Source organism: Pezoporus wallicus, unplaced genomic scaffold (genome assembly GCF_028554395.1).
Source record: "Pezoporus wallicus isolate ANWC-B61680 ecotype Strahan unplaced genomic scaffold, APGP_CSIRO_Pwel_v1 contig_5524, whole genome shotgun sequence".
Taxonomy (NCBI): Eukaryota; Metazoa; Chordata; class Aves; order Psittaciformes; family Psittacidae; genus Pezoporus; species Pezoporus wallicus.
The window spans coordinates 1,120,590-1,144,260 of record NW_026636622.1 but is presented as its reverse complement, the minus strand read 5'-3'; the positions used below and the strand labels follow the sequence as shown (position 1 = coordinate 1,144,260).

At 43.8% G+C, this 23,671-nt stretch overlaps 1 protein-coding gene across 1 annotated transcript; it reads right to left on the bottom strand.

Moving 5' to 3' along the window:
- Positions 1-1,392: 1,392 nt before the first annotated feature.
- Positions 1,393-18,284, bottom strand: DRGX (dorsal root ganglia homeobox). The gene is made up of 6 exons (XM_057400987.1): positions 18,166-18,284; positions 15,413-15,510; positions 15,135-15,236; positions 12,389-12,561; positions 11,943-12,055; positions 1,393-1,829 (listed from the first exon to the last, which is right to left on the bottom strand). Exons 1-6 carry the CDS (start codon positions 18,197-18,199, stop codon positions 1,564-1,566), a joined length of 786 nt encoding a protein of 261 aa, XP_057256970.1. The 5' UTR covers positions 18,200-18,284; the 3' UTR covers positions 1,393-1,563.
- Between the last annotated feature and the right edge of the window lie 5,387 nt (positions 18,285-23,671).

Sequence of the window (23,671 nt, the reverse complement as noted above, 5' to 3'; positions counted from 1 at the left end):
GGTACTGACACCAAGCCCTACCTCAGGAAAGGAAGGTGTGCACCAAGGGTATTGGAGGGTCCTGCAAGCACCACAGAAGCCCCAGGTTCTGTAAAATTCATAGGATAAGATCACGTGGGGGAAAAATTTTGCTGCCAATCTTACTCAGAACTGCCTTTCCAAGTACATTCCCAAGCTCAGATCCTGTGAGAAGCCAAACACAACCCTGTGTAAAAGCATGTGCTCAGCACATTGCAGGAGGTCCTCAGTACAACATGAGGGATCAGAGCTGACAGGAATCCTTCCAGTAGCCTCCAGGCTTCTTGGTCAAGTCTCAAAGCAGTGTTTTCACCCTGTTCTTCAGGAACATTTGTGGACAAGACTAAGGAGTCTGCAAAAGCCACCTGAGAAAAGCAAGTCTATGTCACTAAGTTTGAAATTTGTGTGTGCATTTCACATGGAAAAAATATGGGGCACCCCATATCAAAATGTCTGCTCTGGAGCATCAGATCTTAGTCTGCTTTGCTTTGGGGAATTCTGAGTCAGAGATAAGACTGCATTTCCTGAGGCACCAATTTCTCCTTTGCACTGTGCCCATTTGGTTATAATTAAGACATTTTCATATCTAGATTCATTACAACAAGCCTTCAGTGAATGGAATAGTCTGATTTTGGATGGCATAAAGGAATAGCCTTCCAAGCTTTATTTCCTCTTTATTGAAAACAAAACATGCAAGGACATATTCGCAGTGTTGCAATGCAGGATTATTTTGTTTTCTAGTCTTTCTTTCCAAGAGAATGATGCTAAAATACCCCTAGCTTTGTGCACTCTCCATTAAATACCATTGTTATCATTTGAAGCTATGAATGCTGCTCTGGAGTTATGTCTTTTATGTCTAACCCAGGGAATGGCAACAGTAACAGACTAAGGTTCACATAGAGACTAGTGCAAGGATTTTATTCACAGGTGAACTGATCTCAGCAATCTCCCAGTAATCTACTCCATGGAAAGTTTCATTTTGGGGGGAAAAAAAGGAGAAGGAAAAAATCATGAAGACCTTCACTGTATTTTCTGCTTCTCTTACACCTGGCTCGCCTGGGATAGATTGGGTTGAAGTCAAATGCCATCAGAAAACAGCAGGACAAATTGGCATATACCTGCAGATTCCTTCACCTCTGCTGTGCACAGTGGGGTAAATGATGCCTGGATGCCTCTCCTGCCCCAGATCTCACATCTGGAAGTGCTGCCCTGCTGCCAGCCCTCTATCTCATGCAGGATAGGAAGCCGAGATGTGCAGGAGCAAGCCAGGATCCTGGGTGTTTCCGTGTCCCTGGGATGTGGAGCAGGGGAGCTAAAAACAGTTTCACAAACGTTTCCAAACACAGATAGTGCCAATAAATCAGGGAAGGAACCTACAGCAGTGCAAGAGAAGCAAGGGTGCATGAAAGTGGCCACGTGGATTTGCTGGGTTCCTGGTGGCCCCATGATGTCCTGGTGGGGTACGGCCACACTGCAGTTCACCCTGTGGCAGAGCCTGGGCAGCGGGTCCCTGCCCTGAGCTGAGGGGCTGGCACCAGTCCGGTCTCATACGCTCTTCTCCCCTTCCATGTGCTCCTTGGCTGGAGGAGGCTGCTTGTCCTGGGTGCCCTCAGGGCCAGGTTTGGTGGGAGGAGTGGGGCTGCTGCTGGTGGCTGGCAGGAGGTTGGCAGACTGGAGCACAGCCTCTGAGTGCTCCCGGGCCTTCATACGCAGTGCGGCCACACTGGCGGTGCGGTTGCTTTGGCAGCCATAGGTGGGCAGGAAGGAGAGGCCCATGGGGTCTGGAACGCAGCATGAGCACAGCGGGCTCCCTGGGGAGGAAGAAGACAAGGCACCATCACTGATGGGGAAGGTCTGACTGTTCCCTCCATGGTCAATATGGAGAGGGCAAAGATGAGGTTGGGGTCTCAAATGGCAACAAATCCCTCCCCTATGGACCTTTAGTGGGTACGTAGGTGTTCTCTGCTTCAGGACTAGAAAAGCAAGATCCTGTTCTGTGAAGAATCTTACACTGAGAGCCATCCAGGGTGACAAGCAGAGTGAGTGAGGCCAAGCAGAGTCAGAAATGAACAATGAAGTTTAGATTATGTGTGAGATTTGCCCATAAGCAAGACTGAGCTTGTCCCCTGCTCTCACACTGAGCTGCTGCTCTGTGGCTACCATCAGCCCTATGCTGGAGGTGCCCCCTGGCCTCAACCTGCACACTCAGGCCTGATCAATTTGGGCAGCTGCATATGTTGGGTCCCATCACCCATCTACACCTGCAAAGAAAAAGGTGAAAATATTCTGGTTATTATGCAGGAGCTAATGACCTTCTCCTGTATCACTGTAAAGTGAGGTAGGCTTTTCCCTGGCCTGGCCTCCGCCAACTACTGGCATCATGTCTACATGGAAGAGTCTGAGTGTTCTACCTCCACCCACCCAGTATCTGTGCTGCTTACACCTCAAAGAGAACAGCTTCCAGAAGTGGGCTAAGGCCACCTAAAGCTGGTGCTGTGGACATGGCTGAAGAGTCCCATCAGGAGAGAGGAGCCAAACTATCTCTACCCTGTCATCTGAGGAACATGGGCTGTTCCAAGCAGGCAATAAAACACCAGAGAGAGGGTAAAAGTAGTATGCTTCTCCCTTTAAGCCAAAAGGGTCCCCTGCAACCCACTGGCAGAGAAAGTCCTCACTCCACCAGCTACCTTCCTGAGCCAGACGACTACAGGCTCTTCCTCTGGCTTATCTTTGATAACACTGGGATTTGGACCAGTTACCAAAGAAGCACACCTGGAAATACAGGTTGCCCACTGGCAGGACATGCAGTCCATCCAAAAAGCCACCCTGTACCTAGCTTATATGCACCTATTGAATGAAGAAGAATGTATTAGAGGGGTAGGGAGGTGAAACAGGGTGAGATGCCTGAGCTACTACTTTGATTTGCTCTCTGGTAAGAAACATTGTGATATCATTTTTCCAGGAGTCTCAGAGGCCACACAAACTCCACATCCTTTTCTAGCCCTGGCAAAAGCCCATCCTTTGCTGATACACTACCTCCCAAAAAAGAAATAGGCCAGCTCTGCACATCCTGACGCAGTGCAATGTGTTCCTCTGATCTTTCCAAGCCAAGGACTCGCTTTAATTTCTGCAGTTAATATTTGAGTTAAATGGCTCATGACCAAGTGATGAGACCAATAACCTGCCAGGAGCAGGTAGTCTTTCTTTACACTTTTGCTCACAGTAGCAATGGGTCAGCACCCATCTGCTAGGGATGAAGACAGACAGTTGTTTGTTTTTAGGATGCTGGCAAGACTTCTCCACAGCAATTGTCACAGGTTAGCAGCTTGCAGGTAACATTCAGGAAAAAGTACCAGAATCTGCAAAGGACAAGATATTAATGTAACTGGGAAATCTTCTTTTCTCTTGTAATACTCCTCTGACAAAGCATATGATCAGCAGGCCAACATTTCCGTGGGCCCAAGTATATTGCACGAGCAAGTTTCAGCACTTGACTAATATCCTTCATTTTTTGCTTTAGCACTAGGAAGCTCAATCTGTGTCTGCTTTGATCAGCTGAGAAGGAAGGTTTATAACAAAATCCACTCAGTAACACAACTTAAAGGTTTTGCTACTACCAGCCACACCCATAAAGTCATTTTTGCTCTGTTGAACTGCAGCCACTTCAGTGGTACTGGACAGCCACTGCTTTATCAAGAAGGAGGAGAGGAAGATCCTCACTTCACAGTCCATAGTTTGCAGCAGGTCTTTCACTGCAGAAGCCACAAAGTCTTTTTTTTGTCACTACTGTTAAGCCCCATTAACTTCAGGTTCAGGTATGAAACACAGAGGCATGGAGGCCTGCCTGTGCTTCAGCTCTTTGCGCTGCTCCTTTCTAACAAAAACTGAGTGAGACTTTGAAAAGTGGTTGTTCAGCTGTCAGACCGAGGGAAGGGATGGCCCATCTGCAGTACCTAACATGGAACCAAGCACAGATATTGTCTGCTTAGTGGGAGGTGGGGAGAAGTAGAAAAGTGTTTTACCTTTTTTAAAAGAGCAGGAATCAGCTCCATCCTCTTAAGAATAATTTTTATTTCATTATTAGGGGTGAAATATTTATCACTATTCTGTACCAGCCTAAGATCTTTGATTAATAATTAGACCTGATATTACCTAGTGGCTCTGCAGTTACCTGTGGTGGAAACTAGGCTACCTCTAGAAATAATTCACCCATAAACCATTCCTTTCATTTTTCTGTTCACACTTGCAGACAACAGCTCACACATGGAAAAAAAAGGTAAAGTAACAAGTGTCATTTGTTCCAGGGTCCAGCTAGAATACAGGAGAGTAGGATTTAGCCCTACCTTAATGTAGGTTGTAAATAATGTTGAATCTATCTTACAATTACCTCTGCCTGCAGGTAGTAAGTCCAGAAAGAACTATTAGGTTTCTCTGGCACAAAAGCCAAGAAAAGCTCAGGAGCCCAAGATCTCCACCTACCCACCAGTCAGCCCAGCTGACATGGACAGCAATGTGACTTTCACCAAGAAAAAGGCATCCACATATAGCAGATGTCAGTGGTTTTTTACATCTTGTTGCAGTATCTCTAAGTCCACAATGGAGAAGGGAGGAATTGTTCCTACTTATTTCAGATTCTCAGAGGAGTTTAGGCACCTAGCTCCCATCAAAATCAGTGAGGGTTAAGCCATTAGCCCTAGATCTTGCTCCAGCTTCCACTAACATCTATGACAGTCTAATATTACTTTAATGGGATTTAGATCAAGTTGCTACAATATGGACAAGGTACCATTTTCTTTCTTTCAGGAACTTACTGCCTCCTGTACACAAAATTAAAATACACAATTAGATTTCCATTAACTTACAGCAAATTCTGCTGAATTGATCTGAACCTCCTTGTATTCCTATATGAGATCATACTTTAAATGCTCAGCCTGAACATAAATACTTAATGTAACAAATACAGTCTGAAATATTTGATCCACTTGGCAGTTTAATTGATCTACTACAGAGACTGACAGGAAAAATTAAATTAGTTCTATCTTGTCTCTGCCAACATCACATTTGAATTGTAACAATATTTCATCTGCAATTTTGGTTGCAGACCCTTTTCTGCAGTTTCAAGGTTCAGTTTTAGCTCAGAAGAGTGGGGTGGAAATGGGCCCATATTGATACACAAGTATTTAAAATATATATTTTGTATTTTGACTCTACAATTTAAAGAATTTAGTGGATAGCCTTTCCAAAAGGCAAAACCCCAGTCCCTTTCCTCCTTCAGTACTTGTGCATATCAGCATTTGATGTGGACAGCTGAACAGCAGTCTGACAAGGAGGGAAGCAAAGAAAAATTCCCATTTAAAATCCTCACCTGTCAATGAATGCTGTTTAGTTTTCAGAGAAAATATTGTGCTTAAGTATTTTTTTCTTCTCATAGCAGTCACATTGATTTGCTTGCACTCTAAATCCTAATAAACCTGAAATCACTTTCACAAGGGTTGGAAGTTCAACAACCTCAAGTTCACAGTGTCATTTACCAGTGAGAGCTGATTCACAAGGAGCTTCATCTTGCTCTCTATAGATGACACCAAAACTTCGCCTATTAAAGCCTGAGGCACAAGCAGAAAAAACAAAAGTGGCTTTATTCAAACTTCTCGAGTTCTGAATCAGGGGGTTCAGAAGATCAAGGCATGAACTTAAAGTCTAAAACAGAGAGGTATCAAATGCTCCCAGTATATTTAGGGTAACCTCAAGGCTGTTTAAGTTGTGCTAGATGGTTTCTCCTTCTAGTGCTTAAGCTGGTTAAGTGTGGAAGGCATCCTGTGCCGCCCAGAGTCTGGAAAAGCACTTCAGAGCTGACAGCAGAGTCCAAATGTTTTAATTTCACATCTCCTTGTCTTGTGAACCCCATATGCCCAATTCAAACAACAAAGAGATGATGATGTGGCTCTGTTGCTCTAGCAAGAGCCTTTTTGTGTAAATAACTTGATACTGGAACTGGACGGTTTCATCCTCCTTTATTTGTGCCATTAGTACTGTTCCAAATAATTCAATAAATAAATTCAGATTTACCTGTTTGGAAAGGAAAGCTGGCAGCAAAGCCAAACAGCTAGGAAAACAGAATCAGTCCTTTGAATACTTTCAGTTCTGCAGCCATTTACTGCTCTTCCCTTCCACATCAAAAACATAATCTGATCCTAAATACTACTGACATGTGTCACTGTGAGAGTGGTCAATAGGAATCCCTGCCCAGCTAAGGTCCGCTAACTTAATCAGGATTTGTCCTGGAGGAACATGGCAGCACCCATTTCCTTTCCATTACTCTTAAGGCTCTTGGTATCTGCATATTCCCTAATATTTGTGTTAAAGACAAAAAAAAAATCTACCTGCAAGGTAGGGAGATGCTAGAGTTCAGGACCTGTGATACAGGAATCAAAGTAATTTGATCAAGGTCTGTGCATCTGCAGCAAACTAAAGAAAAGTTTTAAATTCTCTGAAGTCACAGTAGCAGGTAATCTACATAAAATGCCAGACAGAGCCCACTTGATACTTTTGCTATATTACGTGAGAAAAGTCAGTCAGCCCATAATCAAGAATGAGAGAGACAATAAAAACACCAAGGGTTTTCATTCTTGTTACCCAGTCTTTTGGAAAGCAGTGGTGCTTCTATTCAGTAAACACCAGTTTAGGTAAAGTAGGTCCTTGAACACTTTTTTTCTCAGCCTTGGCAATGGGAATTGCCCAATGGAATCAGGCATACTTTCTTCATCTTTCCATAACAGAAATTGAGATGTAATGGATGGGCAGTTCTAGTTGTGCTTTTTTTCCTGGATACGGCAATTAAGCCTCCCTATTATGAATAACAGCAACCACATCAGCAACAAACCGTAAAAGAGCCAAATCAATGGTGCCCTGAAAAATCTACTTTGATGTGCATAATGCAATCCTGCTTCTCTATCAGTGGTGTGGAGGTGCCATGAAAACCAACTGAGGTATAACTTGCATAGAGCAGAGCTGTGGGTGAATTATGAAAGTAATTCCCCGGCAAGTAATTATTTCTCTCCTCATACACTTCAGTCATCACGGGTGCAGGGGAAATTTCAGTGGAATATAACAGACACTCTCTTGGCCTCAGCCAGCAGAATGGTAGAACGCTTCCGCTAAACAGCGGAGATTCTTGTTTACACCCATTAATAAGATCTTCTGCATTAATGAATTGCATTCATGCTGTCATCCATTAAGAAGCTACTTTGAGGTCTTTCTCTGCTCAAAACTCTAGCTTCTCCTGATGACTCTATTGTTATACAGCCCATAAATAAAACAAGTATTTTCCCTTCATATTTGAGGTCTGCAATTAAATCTGCTAAATGGACTGCAGATGCATAGTTTACAGTAAGCGATTCATCTTGGAAGATCATGGAAATGTCGAAGTCACCACAATGAAGTGGCATAGTTGTCAAATTAGGACAATTTCAGAGAATAACAAACACCAGAATTCTCATTGATGCGAGACAACCTTCTCCCTGACTGTGGCCAGTGGTAAAGAGCTAAACCCTGATGTAAGAAAGCCTGTATTCCACAGAAGTTATGATCTTATTCTAATTTATCAAATGAGAAATTGCATTTCCTGAAAGAACGGTATGTAGTGAGATGATACGGTAGCTAGCAGATGCTTGCTACTAAGTACAGCCTCCAACATGCTAAACGTCAGAGAGGGAAAGGACTCACTTAAGGAAAGGAGAAGTTCTGTTGTATTTACTGATAAGAGAATATTTGATAGAAGCAAAGAAATACCATCCAGTGACAATATACTCTTCTCTGGAACAGTCAATGCTCTGAATTACAGTTCTGATAGTTATTGTATAGCCGGCCTGCTTTCTTCACAGGACTTCACACTATTTGTGGTGGTAATACCATCCCTTTGAGGAGAAAAAAAAATATCTCAGTTTCAGAGGCAGCAGGGTTCATTTGTCATAGTGCTTAGGGAGGACAGCTTTCTATTCATTCACCAGAGCAGACCTAGTCCTATGCTCCAACAACATCTCCCATTGACCTAGAAGTGGCACATGTGGAATTCAGATGCACGTTGCCTGTTGAGTTTCACAGCTACACAAAGCATGAAGCAAACCTACAGTGCACTGCAGAGTCCTTTCAAAACCAAAGTTGCGAGCTCAGTCCCTACACCCTGCTAGGCTGTTCTGAGATTTCTTGTCTCTACTAGACCAACTTCATCATCAACTATTATATCTTTATACGACAAATTAGATCCAGGAGCCATGTGCCCTAGACACTTTATGCAGCACTGGAAATCTGGGTCTGGAGCCAAGCAATCAAAGTCAGAGAAGGAGAAAGAGAGTTATTAGTTTCTTTACATAAGACAGAGAACTCTCAGGTGGCAGAATAAAAACAGTCCCTGAGAGCATAAAATAATTATTAATTAGTTACATCACCATCATCAGTTGTTATTCACTGTATTGATTTTAATTGTCTCCTTCTAAAACATCAGTCAAATATTACTCACCGACACCAACAAAGTCTTGGCTCACAAACCGAACAAAGCACATTGTGTCTCCTCAAAAGAATAAGATAACAACCTAGACTTCCCAGTAGCATGTGATGTGCTGAGAGTGCTCATTTTTCTGCAGGCAGCTTTTACAGCCTTACTGAAGAGTATAATTCCCTTCACTGGCCAAGATTGCTCTCCCAGTGGTGGGAATACATACCAATTTACGGGATCGACATAGAGGGGCTGAATTTAATTTGACATTTACGTAGAAGAAAGTGGTATCATGCAGCCATTGTTAATGAAAAGATGGTTTGATTCTGGAGCAACGGGTTTACTTTCAAAAGCAAAAAGAATTCCTAGTAGTTTCAAAGCATGGTCAACACGAGAGGTACCAGAAAGAGGTCTTGATCATTTCACTTTTTGATAAAACTTGTGAAATCTTGGAAAACCTTACTACTTGCTGAATTTCTCCTTATCCAATCAATAAAGAAAATGAACAGCTCAGAATTTTATGCCCTGTACTGAGTTTGATGAGATTTCAGGTGGCATAAAAGCCCTAGGCCCTCAGAATCACTGTGTCATTCCTGTTGCCATTTCTGCTGCAAAATGCAACTGGATTCTCAAGGGAGAGGCTTAGGTCTTTTCATTAAGACACATGAGGACACTGACTAATGCCCACCTAAAGGTAAAGTTAGTTCTTCTTTGACAGGCCTGAAATGTACAAATCACCTCCTAACTCAAAGGGTGAGATGACAAGGGAGAGTCAAACAAACTGAATTGAGCAAGACAAAGAAGGTCATATGAAGGTTTTATGAACACTGTGTCCCTCCCTGTCTTTTCCTTCCTTCCTTTCCACAACCATTATTTTTTCTTCCAGACTGACATGAACTTTGTTGTGCCCTTACATACATTGGTTTAGATGAACCATCATTCACCTCATGTTTCCAAACCAAAGATAAACAAAATGCAAATCAGGCCTGTGGTACTCTTGGTCCATTCAGAATCTCTAGCAATCATCCTGTTCACCCCTGACAATTAATGAGACCAAAGCTCAAAGTCTTCTGTTCACAGCCCCTACCTCAGCCCAAGCGAATTGCTCTTGGAAAAACAAGGAAAGAACTTGTGGAGGTGAGCCAAGAAAAGAGGATCCAATAGTACATATATAAATACCACAAGAAGGATGTTACAATTACTCGCTGCTTGTATAAATCAAATTTGCCACCCTGTAGAATAAATTCTTCCTCTTTAGCCTGAAAGCTAAAATTTGACATTACTGAGACCTAGCTGCAGAAGAAAAAGATCTCATATCAAAGCAGCTTAGTCTACCAGCTCCTTGCAAGTATAACAAAATTCTAGAAGGCATAGGCAGCTCCACAAAGCTCCTGTTGGGTGGATATCCAGCTATGCAAATCGGAGCTGGATTTCTTAAAATAAAAATATGCAACATTATGGCAATCCTCTTGCATGTATCTGGAGATCTCTAGTACCAGGCAGGAAATATAAACCAGGCATCGCAGCAACTGCATATGTAGCTGACAACATTTACCAAGCAAATACACATGCATTTGATAATGGACCATCCCTTATACAAATGTTAAAAAATCCATATTTACATTTGGAACAAATTTTTCAAGGACACTGACTCTTAGCCTGGGCAGCCAAATGTCTAATAAGTATCTCTTTACAGAGATTCAGGAATAGGATTTTTTCTGCCCCTAGGTTGTAAAACTGCTGTCAAGCAAAAAGGAGCAAATTATTAATTTCTCAATTTAGTGGCTGAGCTGTAAAACCATGAAAAAGAATATCTGAAGGTCTTCCAAATAAATAAAAATTAAAAAAAAAAAAACAACAAATCAAAACAAAACAAAAGCAAAAACAACCAAAAGAAATTCCTCATGGATTATATTTTTCACACATTTTTATTTCATTTTGCTTTGCCTTTACATATTGCCATTATTTTTCTTAAAATTTAGCTACATTTAAACATGGAACAGATGAGAACACCGTATTGATTCATTTAGTTTTGAAAATGCTTAGATGTAGATCTTAAGGAAAAGAAAACTTCTATGTGAAGTTATTCACTGAACACAACCCCATTTCCTCACCTTTTAACCAGCCCAGGACTATATTTACCAATGAACAGTCTTTTTGCCTGAATAATTTCTACTCCAGAGATACTGCTCCTGCACAGTGGAAGAAGCTGAAAGTCTCTGTACTGACACTTCAGGAGCCATAGGGAAGAGATCAAGAGGACTCCCGTAGTCAAACAACTGCTGCCTGCTTACAGGGTTTAGATTGACAGTCATCCTTTCAGTTTAAGGGTTCACGTCACACCTGAGTTGCTTTTCTTGATTAAGAATCACAGGTCCCATACCTATCAAAATAGCAGTAGCTGTATGGTGATTCTGGCTTTAGCATTTTTGGAAGGATGGAAGGGAAGAGGTAACAGGACAGGACACTGGACTTCATGCAAAAGTCAACAGTTCCAAACATTTTCTTCAGGAATGTACCTTGGCAATGCTGATTTAACTGGGAATACTCACTGAGAGCGTGAGGTATGCCAGAGAACATAGTGAGAGGCATTAGAGGACATTTGTGTTCATAGTGGAGGGTCTTAAACTGGGAAACCTTCCACACAAATTATTGCATCACATTGAGGCATAGAGTAAATGTATATGCCACTTTGGGCTTGGCAGTGCTATAAGGCTTTACATCCTATAAATCTATAAATTGAATTCATCCTGCTTACACCCTTAATCTTATAAATTGTTAGACTAGGAACAGCTAATGGATCAGCCGGTGATTTATTTTTAAAAGATGCATACTCCTGCTTTGTGGGAACCGAAAAGGATATGGGCACTGGATGTACCCTTCCTGAAGCCTGGGTCCCAAGTAATGAGGAATTACTTTCTATCCTTCCCCTGTCCCCAGCCACATGCTTTATTCAAGTTCTCAGAGGGAACCTGCTGCTCAAGAAATGTCTGGTATTGTGCAGAGATGTACTGCAAAGGAAACCTCATGCAAAGAACAGATGAGGCATCAGTAACAGTGCCCGGTAATGTATAATGCAAAAGGATACGTATAACTAATTTATTAGTATAAATTTGACTCTTAAAAAAAAAAAAAAAAAGCATATGCAAAGAAAACCATAAAGGAGTAAACCTTACCTGCCTTGCTCCTTGAGACAAACCTGGACCTCACTAAAATTAACTGAGTAAAATGAAGGAGTTTCACCCCAAATAGTGTTACAGGTTGTAACAGACTTACTCCTGTACTTGCAGCATCAGCCAGTGCAAGTACTGCAAATCCTAACAGAAAGAAGAATCTGTCATTTCCGAGAGGCTTCCCCACTGCCTCAAAGTAGGACCATGCTCGAAAAAGCCACTCTTTGAGCTTATCCCTGAAGTTAAACAAAGTCACTTACCTTTCAGAGAGGCGACATGGGATAAAGCTTGTGCATAGGTGGCTGTGTTGAGAAGAGTCCCCGGTAGGCAGGAAGGGAAGAAAGGTCCTGTAGGACCCACTGCTCGACTCAAGCTGATGGAGAAAAGAACTTCCTTACAAAACCAGACCCAACTGCTTCCAAAGATAGCATTTGTCCATGCACAAGAATACATTGGTTTATCAGTGTCCTGACACTAGATGCAACCAAGCCTGGATAATATTAGCCTCCTACAGCCACCAGGTTCTCAGTACCTGCACAGGAAGCAGTGAGTTGCATGAAAGAGAGTTTATCTTCTTATGATTTGGGCTGAAGATGATGCTGTCTAGAGTCAAGGCTTGGCAAAAGGCAAGTCTGTATGTATGTACATACATATGTATGATGCACATTTGCCCCAAAAAGAGGAAGTTGATAACACATACTCCTACCTCTGCTGAATCTCCAGACTCTCTTTTTTATTCCTGGTTTGATCTGCTGGAGAAGGGGAATTCAAATTCCTCACAGGAGGTGCCACCTCAGCCATTGTTTCCTTGGAGCCCTCTTGGTCGGAAGCACCCCTTTCTGTTTTCCTCCATTTAGCTCTCCGATTTTGGAACCATACCTGGAGCAGGAGAGAAATTGAGGCTGAATACCATGTTTAACTAAATGCAAAGCAAGAAAGTTGTAAATTGTTGCTCTAGTGAATCAGTCATTTAGAAGTGTGGCTAAAACGTGCTCTTATTTTGTGTCTCTTGATATTCTAGTTGATCTTTAGGATTACATTTCTATCTGGAATATTTCTGTGTCTGGAAAACAAGACAGAAATGCCTAAAGACATTTAAAAGGCATGTTAAAAATTGAAAAAGAAAAAAAAGTGAGAGAGATTTCATGTGAACGTGTCAGCAAAACGCGTAGATGTGTGTTTACCTTTATGTATGTATTTAATTCTCACTGGTTTCTGTGCTTTAACACATCTAAAAGCCTTTTGTATAAGGATGGGCTTAAATACATATCTAAGCACTCTGCTGAAATCATATATAACCCTTTAAAATGAGCTGCTGCTGGAATGGGAGAGGTCAGAAATTAAAAGGTACATAGTAGGCCATCTTACCCAGACCATTTCCTGGAGAGGACTGATACTGGATGTTACTCCTCTGATGTATTTGTCCAGTCTGCATTTAGAGGACTCAAAAGGCACTAGATACTAATTTTAGAAGATCATCCTGCAGCTTAATACACACCACTTTCCAGAACTTTTTTCCCTGTAATCCAATACAAATATTCACGTTCTTTATTTTATCCCCTGACTTTTAGTACAACACTTTAGGGGTTTTTTACATTTATCTTGAGGCTGATGCTCTGAAAGCACATTATTTGAAGTAGAAAATGCCAAGCCTCTCTCCAGGTCAGGAAATCCACATTTTAATACATGACTTCAAGAATAAGTGAGATTGTTATTATTATTATTCGCCTCCTACAACTCCATTTTAGTTAGCTGCCTTTTAATTGCACGTATCAGCAAACGTTGAATAATGATTTTATCTATATTCTAAATTTAGAGCAGTTAAATGCAAAGCAAAATGCAGACACTTTCTTGTGTCTTAATTGAATGAAGGTCACAGCTATAACAACATTTAATTGAGCTATTTTTCATTATCATATTTTAATGACTTTGCACTGACAGTTCGCCTGCTTCTGAGGAAAGAGCATGATGAAGTCGTTTATTTCCCTATTTAGTTATTGTTTGACAACATCATCTTCGATTAAGACTCCGCTTTATAGCACATTAATCATATTTGAATGAGCAAGGGGTATAAATGTAAACATATCTCACATCCTCTGTGTTTCCCCACGTTCCTGCATGAAAACAGGCTAAACAAATGCTTGCATCTATTGTCTGTTTGCATAATAGCCAACAACAAGGCTAAACACCAGTCCTCAGCAATCTAATTGTCACCACCCCTATCTCACCCTTGCACCTTTCAGGAAGAAGTTATGATCTTCCACTTCTGAATGCCCAATAATTGTCCCATTTATCTCAATTTGCAGTTCAGTCTTTAGGCACCAATAGCCGAAATGGCATTTTTTATTATTTTTTTAAAGCCAGTACCTACAATGCAGTGGCAAAAGGAGATTTTCATTTCCAAATAATAATCAGTTTAATTTGCCCACATATGACCAATGATTCATGTTCAGATTTAATAATCAGGATCGCATAATCTGATTATAGGAGAAATAATTTGTTTACAATCCCCAATTTACTGCAGTGAATTCCATTATCTCTCTTCAGCCACTGGGTTTTAAGAGATACTAACATGACCCTAGGGAACAAAAGGCAAGCTATTATATTTCCTACAATTAGATCTTTGCATTGTCTTAACCCCGAGCACCTAAATAAAAAAAAAAAAACAAAGCGTCGTGCAGAAGAGCTTCATAAATAAAATGAATTCATAATCGTGCTCAAAAAATGGTTTGCAAGTCTGTGGTGGATGCCTGCAGAGTTATAGAGATCCATCTCTGACAGATGCGGGACTGCTGCTCCTAGCAGAGCTTGTAGACACACAAAATTAATCCCTGCATATGGGAAAACAAACACCTGGATTTAAAAAAAATAAAATAAATAAAAATTGGAGAGCAGGAAGGAAGGGGTGGAAAGAGAGTAATCATGGCCAATGGTGTTTATTGGATCATATTAAAGGTGAGGGAGTTGCTCTGCAGACTCTTTAGCTGTCTAAATTAAGTGTTGAGGAAGAAGGCGAAAGGGAGGAAAGTTGAAAAGGTTCAGGCAGATTTCTTCCTGGCAGCTGGGCTCCCTGCAATTGCCTAACCCCATTGCTCGACAGTGGTCATAGTTGCTTTGGAGAATCACGTCCCAGCTCTTTTCTCCACACACACCCCCCTCCAAAAGCATGGAAATGGATGTGCATTGATGTAATTTAGTACCTTGGAGACGCGGACAAATTAGTGTAGAACATTATCACTAGTTAATTATGAATGACCGATTAATCAACCTAATCTAATATTCCACATTATGTTGATGTTATTAAAGTGCATCATGAAAATGACAGATCGTCTTCATTTGCTTTCTTTGGCCAAATGTGCACTCTGCAGTCATGATGTCAAAAAAAAAAAAAAAAAAAAAAAAAGTTTGCAGTTTGAATACCCGAGAGTTAAATAATTCCCCAGAATGTTTACCTGCACCCTGGCTTCCGTCAGGTTGATTTTCATAGCCAGCTCTTCCCTAGTGAACACATCGGGGTAGTGGGTTTGAGCAAAAACGGCTTCCAGTGCCTCGAGCTGGTGGAGGGAGAGGAGCAAACATCTGTCAGGGGCAGGAACGCGGGACCCGCCGTCTCGGGGGGCATCTCTCCAGCGGCCCTGCAAGGGATGGGGAAAGCGGGCCCAGCGGGGGGCCGGGGAGTGCGTGTGGCAGGCGGGGAGCGGGTCAGGGTCAGGGAGGAGCAGGCTCCTACCTGCTGCAAGGTGAAGGTGGTGCGGTTGCGGCGCTGCTTCCTCCGCAGGAACCCGTCGTCAAAGTCTCCAGCGGAGTGACCTCCGAAGGGGGCCGCGCCTGCGGAAGGAGAGCAGCGTTAGGGGCCGCAGGGAGCGGAGCCGAAGTCGCAGACGCTCCCTGGGGTGGGGGATGAAGGTCCGGAAGCTGGGGCCACTCCAACGGGACAGGGGGCTCGGAGACGTTCGGAAGAGGGACGAAGGGGGCGGGAAATGCTGCCCCTCCCGAGCACCTCGGAAGCACCGCAGTGGGTGCCCCACCGGGCCGGGGGGCCCTGCAGGCCTGAGCTCATCCAGCCGCGGGTGAGGGGACACAGCAGCCCTTTTCGGGATATTTGAGTTTTAAAAGGAGGAAGAGACGAGGCTGTGACCTGGGCATGGGACAGTTCCTTGAGCTCCTAGAAACCCTGCCTGTCTGCGGGGAGACTAAAGGTTACTTCACAGGAACCTCCTTTTCCTTGCTTGGAAGGAGTGGGACTGGGGCCGTTGGCAGTTTTCTCCCCGCACTCCCACACACACGGCAGAGCCACCACCCATGTGCTCGCCCTCCTCACCGGAGGCGAACCGGTGTTCTTGCCTCGCCGAGCACCGGGGAATGTGGCAGCGCTCAGGAGTCTCGGCCACGGCTGAACTGCCGGGACTCGGCAGCGGGGATGGCGGAGGGAACCCTGCCCTGCCCCGAAGGGGGTTTCGAGGGGCCCAGGGGGACACTGGGGCACTGGGGGTTTATCCGCGGTCGGAGGCCGGCGAAGGGCAGACCGCCCGCCGGGATGCAAACCGCGTGCAGTGGAGCAGTCCCCGGCTTTCGCGGCTCCCTCAGTTACACATCAGCGGTACCCTGGCTGAAATATTCGCTCCCTCTCTGTTCACTGACAGATCAGGGCAAAAAACCCAAACCAAACAAGAAAAAAATTCCAAACCTAAAACGAAACAAAACCAACCATAAACAACGGAACGGAAAAGTACCCAAACCCACAGAAGCGTGGCTGAGTGTCTCCCGGGCCTTACCCGCAGACCTGCCCGGTAGGGAGCGGGCTGGACCGGCCCCGCCGTGGGGCACGGCGGCTGCGGATGGCCACTGATCTTGCAGCATAGTTTAGAAGAGAAATTCTGCCCCCAGTCCCCTCCTCGCACAGACAGACAGCTTTCTGTGGCCCTGGGAGATGCTCATCACAGAATACAATACTATGTCGGTGACCCCCAGAGCCTTGTCACTTCCCTCCGGCACCTCCGGGCCTCCCCGGGTGCCCAAACCCACCGAGAACAATGTCTGAAAAGGGCTTTTCTGTTGCTGCTTCTTCGGTTTGGTGATGGTTGGGTGAGGGTTTTTTGGAGGCAGGATGAGTATATATAGGTTTTCTTTCACTCGGGATGCTCTGTGCTATTTTCTCTTTAGCTGATCAGGTAGCCCCCTCCCGCCGCTTCCCACGCCGGGAAAGCTGGGACCAGCGGCCGGGAGAGGCTGCAGCCTGCGGGGACCGCTCCCCGTCTCGGGCCGCCAAAACCAGGCACCAGCCCCAAACTGCCACCGGAGACATAAACAAACAAGCAAACACACAAACAAGAGCACTTTCCAAAAGCTGCCTGCAGAAAACGAAGGAACAAAGCCTCCGTCGGTGGCACTTGCCGGGAACGGAGGGACCCTGGCACGGCCCTGCCAAGCCCGGCTCCCCCCCGGGACGAGGACAACTTTGGGGAGAGAAGTTTCCGGCCGGCGATGGCAGCCTGGCTTGGGTCTGACGGCCCTGGGCAGCCTTGTTCAACGCGGGGATGCCTCTTCCCGGAGGAGGATGAAACCGCTGAATCACCTCTTCCTGGCAGTGCTACCACGGGGAAAGCCCTTTGCTCGCCGGGTGATGCCCGTGCAAGGAGCGGGGGGGGGGGGGGGGGGAGGCAGCAGGAGGATTTTACGTGAACAGCCCGCCCGGACCTGAAGTTGAGCGGCCGAGGCTCCGGGGCTGCTCCCGCACTACGAGCACTGGCCGAAGGGAGCGGAGCAGAGGGCCCTGGACATATGGGAGGGCACCAGGAAATTCCGAAGGTGCCGTATTTTTCAAAAATAAACAAATAAAAGAACAAAACCAAATAAATAAACAGACCCCTCTGTCAATAACACAAAGGAAAAAATCCTCCCAAATAGTTATTTTCCACTTGCTTGCTTTTTTTTTTCCCTACAGTCGTGACGCCTCTTTCCCCATCCTCCCGCAGAATGTTTGTAAAATAGCATTAAAGATTTATGCAGTCGCTTTGGCTGGAGGGAGGAGGCGTGACCACGTCCTGAAAGTGTCCCGATTACAGCCATGACACCAACATCTGTGCTGGGAGGGGAGAAACGCATCTCTTTCGTAGCCCGAGGCTCAACTGCGGGATCGCTATCCACAGAGGGGAGGCAGGTGGCAAAATGACTGGGTGGGGGTGTAAAAAACGAGGCCTTTCCAACAGGAATCAAATTAAAGAAGAATAAAAATCATGCAATCCTTTTCATCCTGTTACAAGAAGGGAAAGCTGGACGCGGGGAGGGGGGATAGGGTAGTGTTTTCTCAAGGAGAAAGATGGTGTACTTTTATATTTATCTTTCTCTATAGATCTGCGTCTTTTCTCAGCACCTATCTGTACCCCGACAACCCTGGACCACACTTTCTCCTTCCACCCACAGCTCACCCACACACACAAGTTCATTTCTTGTACCTACACGTCTCTGTGAGACAACACTCACCCTCTAGCTGCGGGGGGCAGTGGAAGTAGAACATGGCCCTGCGGCGGGAGGGACGCCCGCTGCCCGCCGCTGCGAGCCCGACGGCGACCGGGGCCGGGGCCAGCCCTCGAGGCGCGGGGCTTCCGCGCACCCCCCACACCGACACAGCAACACCAGCTCCCCGGCCGGGCACCGCCGAGGTGTCTCCTGCAAACCTGAGGACAGAGAGAGGGGAGAGAACAGAACAGGTGAATAACCAGACACAAGCACCCAGAGAAACTCATTGATAAGCTAAGGTCCCATCCCAGAGGAAGCAGCGTAAGTGGTGTCTAACCCCGTGCTACGAGCTGAAAAAGCCAAAGGCGGAAAACTCCGTGGTAGGTGCACAGTAATCAGAATTAGTAAAACTTTGATGCTTCTGTTTGTTTTTCTCACTTTTTTCTTTCTTTTTTTTTTTCCCTAATAGCAGATTCTCTCTCTCTTGTTTATCTATCTACCTACCTACCTATCCATCCATCCATTAATACATTTATTCATATCTATTTATCTATCTATCTAATTATCTCAGATACTTCTTTCCGCAGCAAATAATTACATTAAAAAAATAAATATAGAAAAGCAGCAGTTTACAGCTAAGAATAAACCGTTAAAAAAAAAAATATTCTGCCTAAATGAAAAAGCAGTAAAACCTAGAAGTGTTCTTCTCGTTAAAGCATCCAGCACACTGGGAGCTGTGTTCAGGTTGGAACCCATGTCCTCGGCAAGGAAAAAGAACAAAATATCAGATTTATATGCAGTCATATAAAAAAAAAATCCAGAAGGCAAATAAAAATCGCAATCCATACCTAAACCGAAGTAAAAATCACCAGTAAGGTCTGGGGGGTATTTTGCACTGGAGTAGCGCTGTGAGTTGTTGGCTGCAGAGACAGAAGGGCTCTGTGGAGTTCTGGAAGTGGCCAGATGTCTTTATATCTGTCTACAGCATGCTCTGCCTCTCAGCACTTGCCTTTATAATCTCACGCATAATTGGCCTTAATCTGATTATTTGCAGCGCTGTCTACAGTGAGTAACTTGGATAGGTCTATTGGGCCCTACAAATGGCCCACGTGGTGTGCAGAGCGGGGGATGGGGGGGGGGGGGGGAAGGTAAAAAAAAAAAAAAAGAAAAGAAAAATCCCGTCATTTCTCAGCAATCACTAGGAATGTGAACGGCAGCACCAAAATCCCATTATTTCCTGCGGCTCGGTTCTCCGGGGCTCAGCAGCCCCCGGCGGGTCCCAAATTCCTCACGTCCCCGGGGTGCCCCGGGCTGCAGGTCCGGGAGGTGGGGGTCCTCAGTGCTGTTGCGGTGCCGAGCCAAGCCGTGCCAGTCCTGCCCTGCCGCCTGGACCCCAGCGCTGACAAAGAGGCAGCTAATTGCCGCCGGGTGGGTTTTGGGGGGCCGCTTGCACACGCCTTGCCTTTCCAAGCGATCGTACCGCGGCAAAGTTTGATTTTGTTCACAGCGAGGGGTCTCTGGATTTATGCTCGCTTCCCGTCTGCAAATGATATGCAGCGGGACCCTTTGCAATTACTTTTAAAATGCATCCGAGACATGGGCTCAGCGGAGAGAGATGGCCCTTGCCTCAGCCCGGGTGAAAATTAGACTTTAAAGTACCCAGATGAAATTTTCAAGTCAGGGACGCGGGATTGGATCAAATCACATAAACTGCAAAAAAAGCAAGTATAATGGCGCATAATTGGTTCTGTAATAGCATTACACAAGGATAATAGCCTGTTATGGCCCCCTGCACATTAAGTGCTTCCCTGGCGTAAAGCCTTTATGATATTAAAGGGGGAATATAATGATATTTTGGTTATTAAATGCATGTAATTAATTTATGCACCACTGAAAATAAAGTTGGTATTATGACCCACTCAAGATGCATCAGAAGATGTAAGTCAGACAACTGTTGATAAGTTCTGGTGTCTATGTTTCGTCTAGACTGCTGATTTTATTTTGGAACAATTGCTTCTCCGGCAGACTACACAAATTTAATATTTTATAAACATTGTAATGTTCTGTGCAGGAAGGGCGAGCAAATCTACACAGGCTCTCTTAGATCTGATGGGAGTTTAAAGACATAGCACGTTCATGCCAGAGCAAAGGAGGTGGATACAGATGATAGAGATGCAGAAACAGAGATTTTGAAGAGACCATGTCTTTGTGAAGTTATCCTGCATATATGATCTCATTAAATAAACACTAATAAGCCTTAGAAATATCACCTGCTCTATCTGCCTTTTACACTAGGCATAAATGTGGAAATTCCCCTAATGTATATTCAAGCTGGAGTTATGTTTCAGTCCTGTAAAGCACTATTTTAGCAAAGCAAGGCAAAAATTAATTGTATCTGAGATCCAAATTGATTTGGTTTGATTTTATCTTATCCATTCACCTATAACTTTAGCATACTAGTAACAGATTTAGAAAGCTGCATTCGAATATGGTTTTATATATATACACATATATATATTTGCATCTGTACACATACATAAACGGTTTTGGCTATCTGTTTGACAACAGTGACTTACAATTCAGGCAAGTGTTTGAACAGCAAAGTATAGTTTGAATTGAGACAGCTTTTACAGCACCTTGCAAGATGCAAGACCAATGCTCTGAGTTCAACTGCACTCCTTAAAAAAGCAGCACAAGTCTTTTGTCAATTAACCTTAAAAAGAGGGACATAACCCAGAGGTGCTGTCTGGACCTCCCCTGCCAGCCTTTCCATCCTCAGTTTTAAAATCCACTCAGGACCAGTTCGGCAGGACTCCTTTGCCCAGAGACAGATATGTCTTTGCATTTTCTTTTTTTCTTTTTTTTTTTTTTCTGACATTGGGAAGAGAGGAGTGAGAGTGTTTTATCATAAGAACCTCTAATAAAATAATAATAACTTTATTATGGTGCTCTCAGGCCTTGCTCTAGTCAGGGGGCTGCATTGCTGCTTTGGCTCCAACACTCACTTTCCCCAGCAGTTTGAAGCCTGCAAGTTCAGCAGGATTGTGGGAGGCAGAGAGGGTGAAATGGAGCACGGGGAAATGCTCCAAGTCGCTGCTTTTTAAACAGAAGCAAAAAGACCCTGAGCTGGGTGCAGCTCAACTTTGTCCCAGGGAGCAGCAGCTGCAAAACAAGGAGATAACTAAGCAATATATAATCTGCCACCCCTCGCCACCCCGGTGCCTGTTTAATTTTAATGCACGAAACGTGGGATTGACATAATTAAAAGTTGGCGCTACGTAGTCTTGGGTGCCGATCTCGGGTGGCCGGAGCCCGGGGCGCCGGCGACGCCTTTCAGAACCATGGAGAGCGCCCTACTGCTCGGCGTAACGGCCAGGAAAGGCCCGGGACGCCACGGCCCGCTGGGGTGTTGCGCAGGGTTAGTCGCTTCTCCGGGGGGAGGCTGTTGTCAGGGACGTTTCTAGGTCTCTCCGTGTAGAAACGCTTTCCTGCCAAGGTGGGACTATAGGCAAAAAAACCCAGAACAGTAAATTGCTTCAGATCATGGCTAGTTATTACTCCGGTAGTTCCGCTCATCTAGCTACCAGAGGCAGGCACTAAAAACAAGCTGTGTCATGAGACAACATATACGTGGAAGATAAAATATTTCAGAAAAAAAAAAATATGCAAAGTCCTTGAGATCTTTCTCACATACCTTCTCCTCATCATTATTGTTGCTGCTATTACCATTATTACCATTGCTACTAATATTACCATTATTAAAGCAGCATTAGATACTAGGTCTGCAAAGAAAAGTCCCAGTAAACATAACTTCGGATAGACATTTTGCTGATTGTGCCTGTCTTACAGCAGAACTGTTCCTGTGTTGCACACACAAACACACATCTTCTTATTTCCCCGCAATGACAATAAAACCTAGGACTGAACTGATGAACAAAATGGATGAACTGAATGGATGTTTTCCTTGAGAGCACTCAGTTTTGAGGGAATCATTTGTAAACCTCAAGGAAGTCTGAATGGCTCAAGTTTGATGAAACGGCTTTCTTGCCTTTCCATGTCCAAACACTTTCCTTTCCCATGATTCTTAATACCTGACCACAAAAAACAGCTAACATCTAAAAGGTTATTTTACCCTAATTCATGTGCAGTAAAATGTATTTTCTAATTAACCAAATTTGCCGATTTGTCCCGCTTGGACTCTCTTATAATTTATAATGTAAAAGTGTTCTTTCTTTATCTAAAGACCAAGGTGACTGCTTTTAATTTTCTGTAACCTCTTTACACTTGATGTTCACCAAACTCATAATGTTAATTGGCTTCATATACGGATCATCAGTTTAATGAAGGAATAAATCCTATGTTGCTTTATGTCCCTCTGTTTTAACAATGATTGCTTTAATGAAGAATGTGACATGTTTGAAATCAAAGCTGCAGGAGACATTAGAGAGGATTTTTTATGATGACTGAAATGCTTATTTAAAGCTAAAACCATGAGGTTTCCATATTTCAAAAGCTTTTCTTTAAATGATTTTCAATGGAAAATACTGACATATTCTTCAGCAAATAACTTTTTCTTTGTAATTTCATGAGCAGAGACTGAGAATAACTCTGTTTTGTAATATAAATATCTCAATAAGTTAATGAAAATATCTGTGAGCTGACTTTAGAACACTGCAGTTTTCATTCTGAGTTTGAGTAAAACTAGTGAGATAAAAGGGGTTATGTCTGCCTAAATAAGGAGTATTTAGGAGTAGCTAATACACCTCTTTGTCAAGCTACTGTATTTTCATTGTTCATGTGTAGATGGAGAAAATTATAAGGGAGAAAGAATTGTCAGTTCACACACAAAAGCCCTAGATAGCTGTAATCTATTTCTCCCCATGGGGATTTTAGGATTTCAGGAGCAAGGGTAAAATGTAATGAAACACGGGCTTGTAGAGGTAGGTGACTGCAAATCAGAGCATCAATTAGGTCAAGCTGGAAAACATCAATTAGACCCAACTGCATGTGCCGGTTATACTAGCTACAGCAGGTTTAAAATGTACAAAGCAAATGTGTTCTGGTAATTGAACTTTTACGTTCCTGGTCCCACTTATAATGAAAGTAAGCCTTTTTTTAAATCTTTCCCTCTCTTGCTCTCTTTTTTTTTCTTTTTTTCTTTTTTTCTTTTTTGTTTTGTTTTCTCTAATGGAAACTGCATATACTGGACTATTTTTTTTTTTTTCATTTGTGAGCTGCTGTCTGGACTGATATTACATGATCCTTAGATATGGGAACATGCAACACAGAAGAGGAAAGTCTCTAATCCAAGTCTGGACCAGGGTTGAGCAACCAATAGATTTGGACAGAAATTTCTTGATATGGCAGAGGAAGTGTGTGAGAAGAGAATAATATTAGCTTATATTACATGCCAATGAGAAATCATTCAGTGTGCCAGGCAGGCCTAACCCCATGACCTCTTGGGTTTATTTTCCCACAAGTGTTATATTAATTCAAACTAGGTCACATCGAGCTTCAGGTAAATGCATAC

What these genes read in the sequence shown, in the direction of transcription:
- DRGX (XM_057400987.1), bottom strand. Translation starts at nt 18,199, where the DNA reads ATGTTCTACTTCCACTGCCCCCCGCAGCTAGAGG. An exon ending in CTGCCCCCCGCAGCTAGAGG is followed by an intron (nt 15,511 to 18,165) that starts GTGAGTGTTGTC and finishes CTCCTTCCGCAG; the next exon opens with GCGCGGCCCCCTTCGGAGGT. An exon ending in CCACCTTCACCTTGCAGCAG is followed by an intron (nt 15,237 to 15,412) that starts GTAGGAGCCTGC and finishes TCCCTCCACCAG; the next exon opens with CTCGAGGCACTGGAAGCCGT.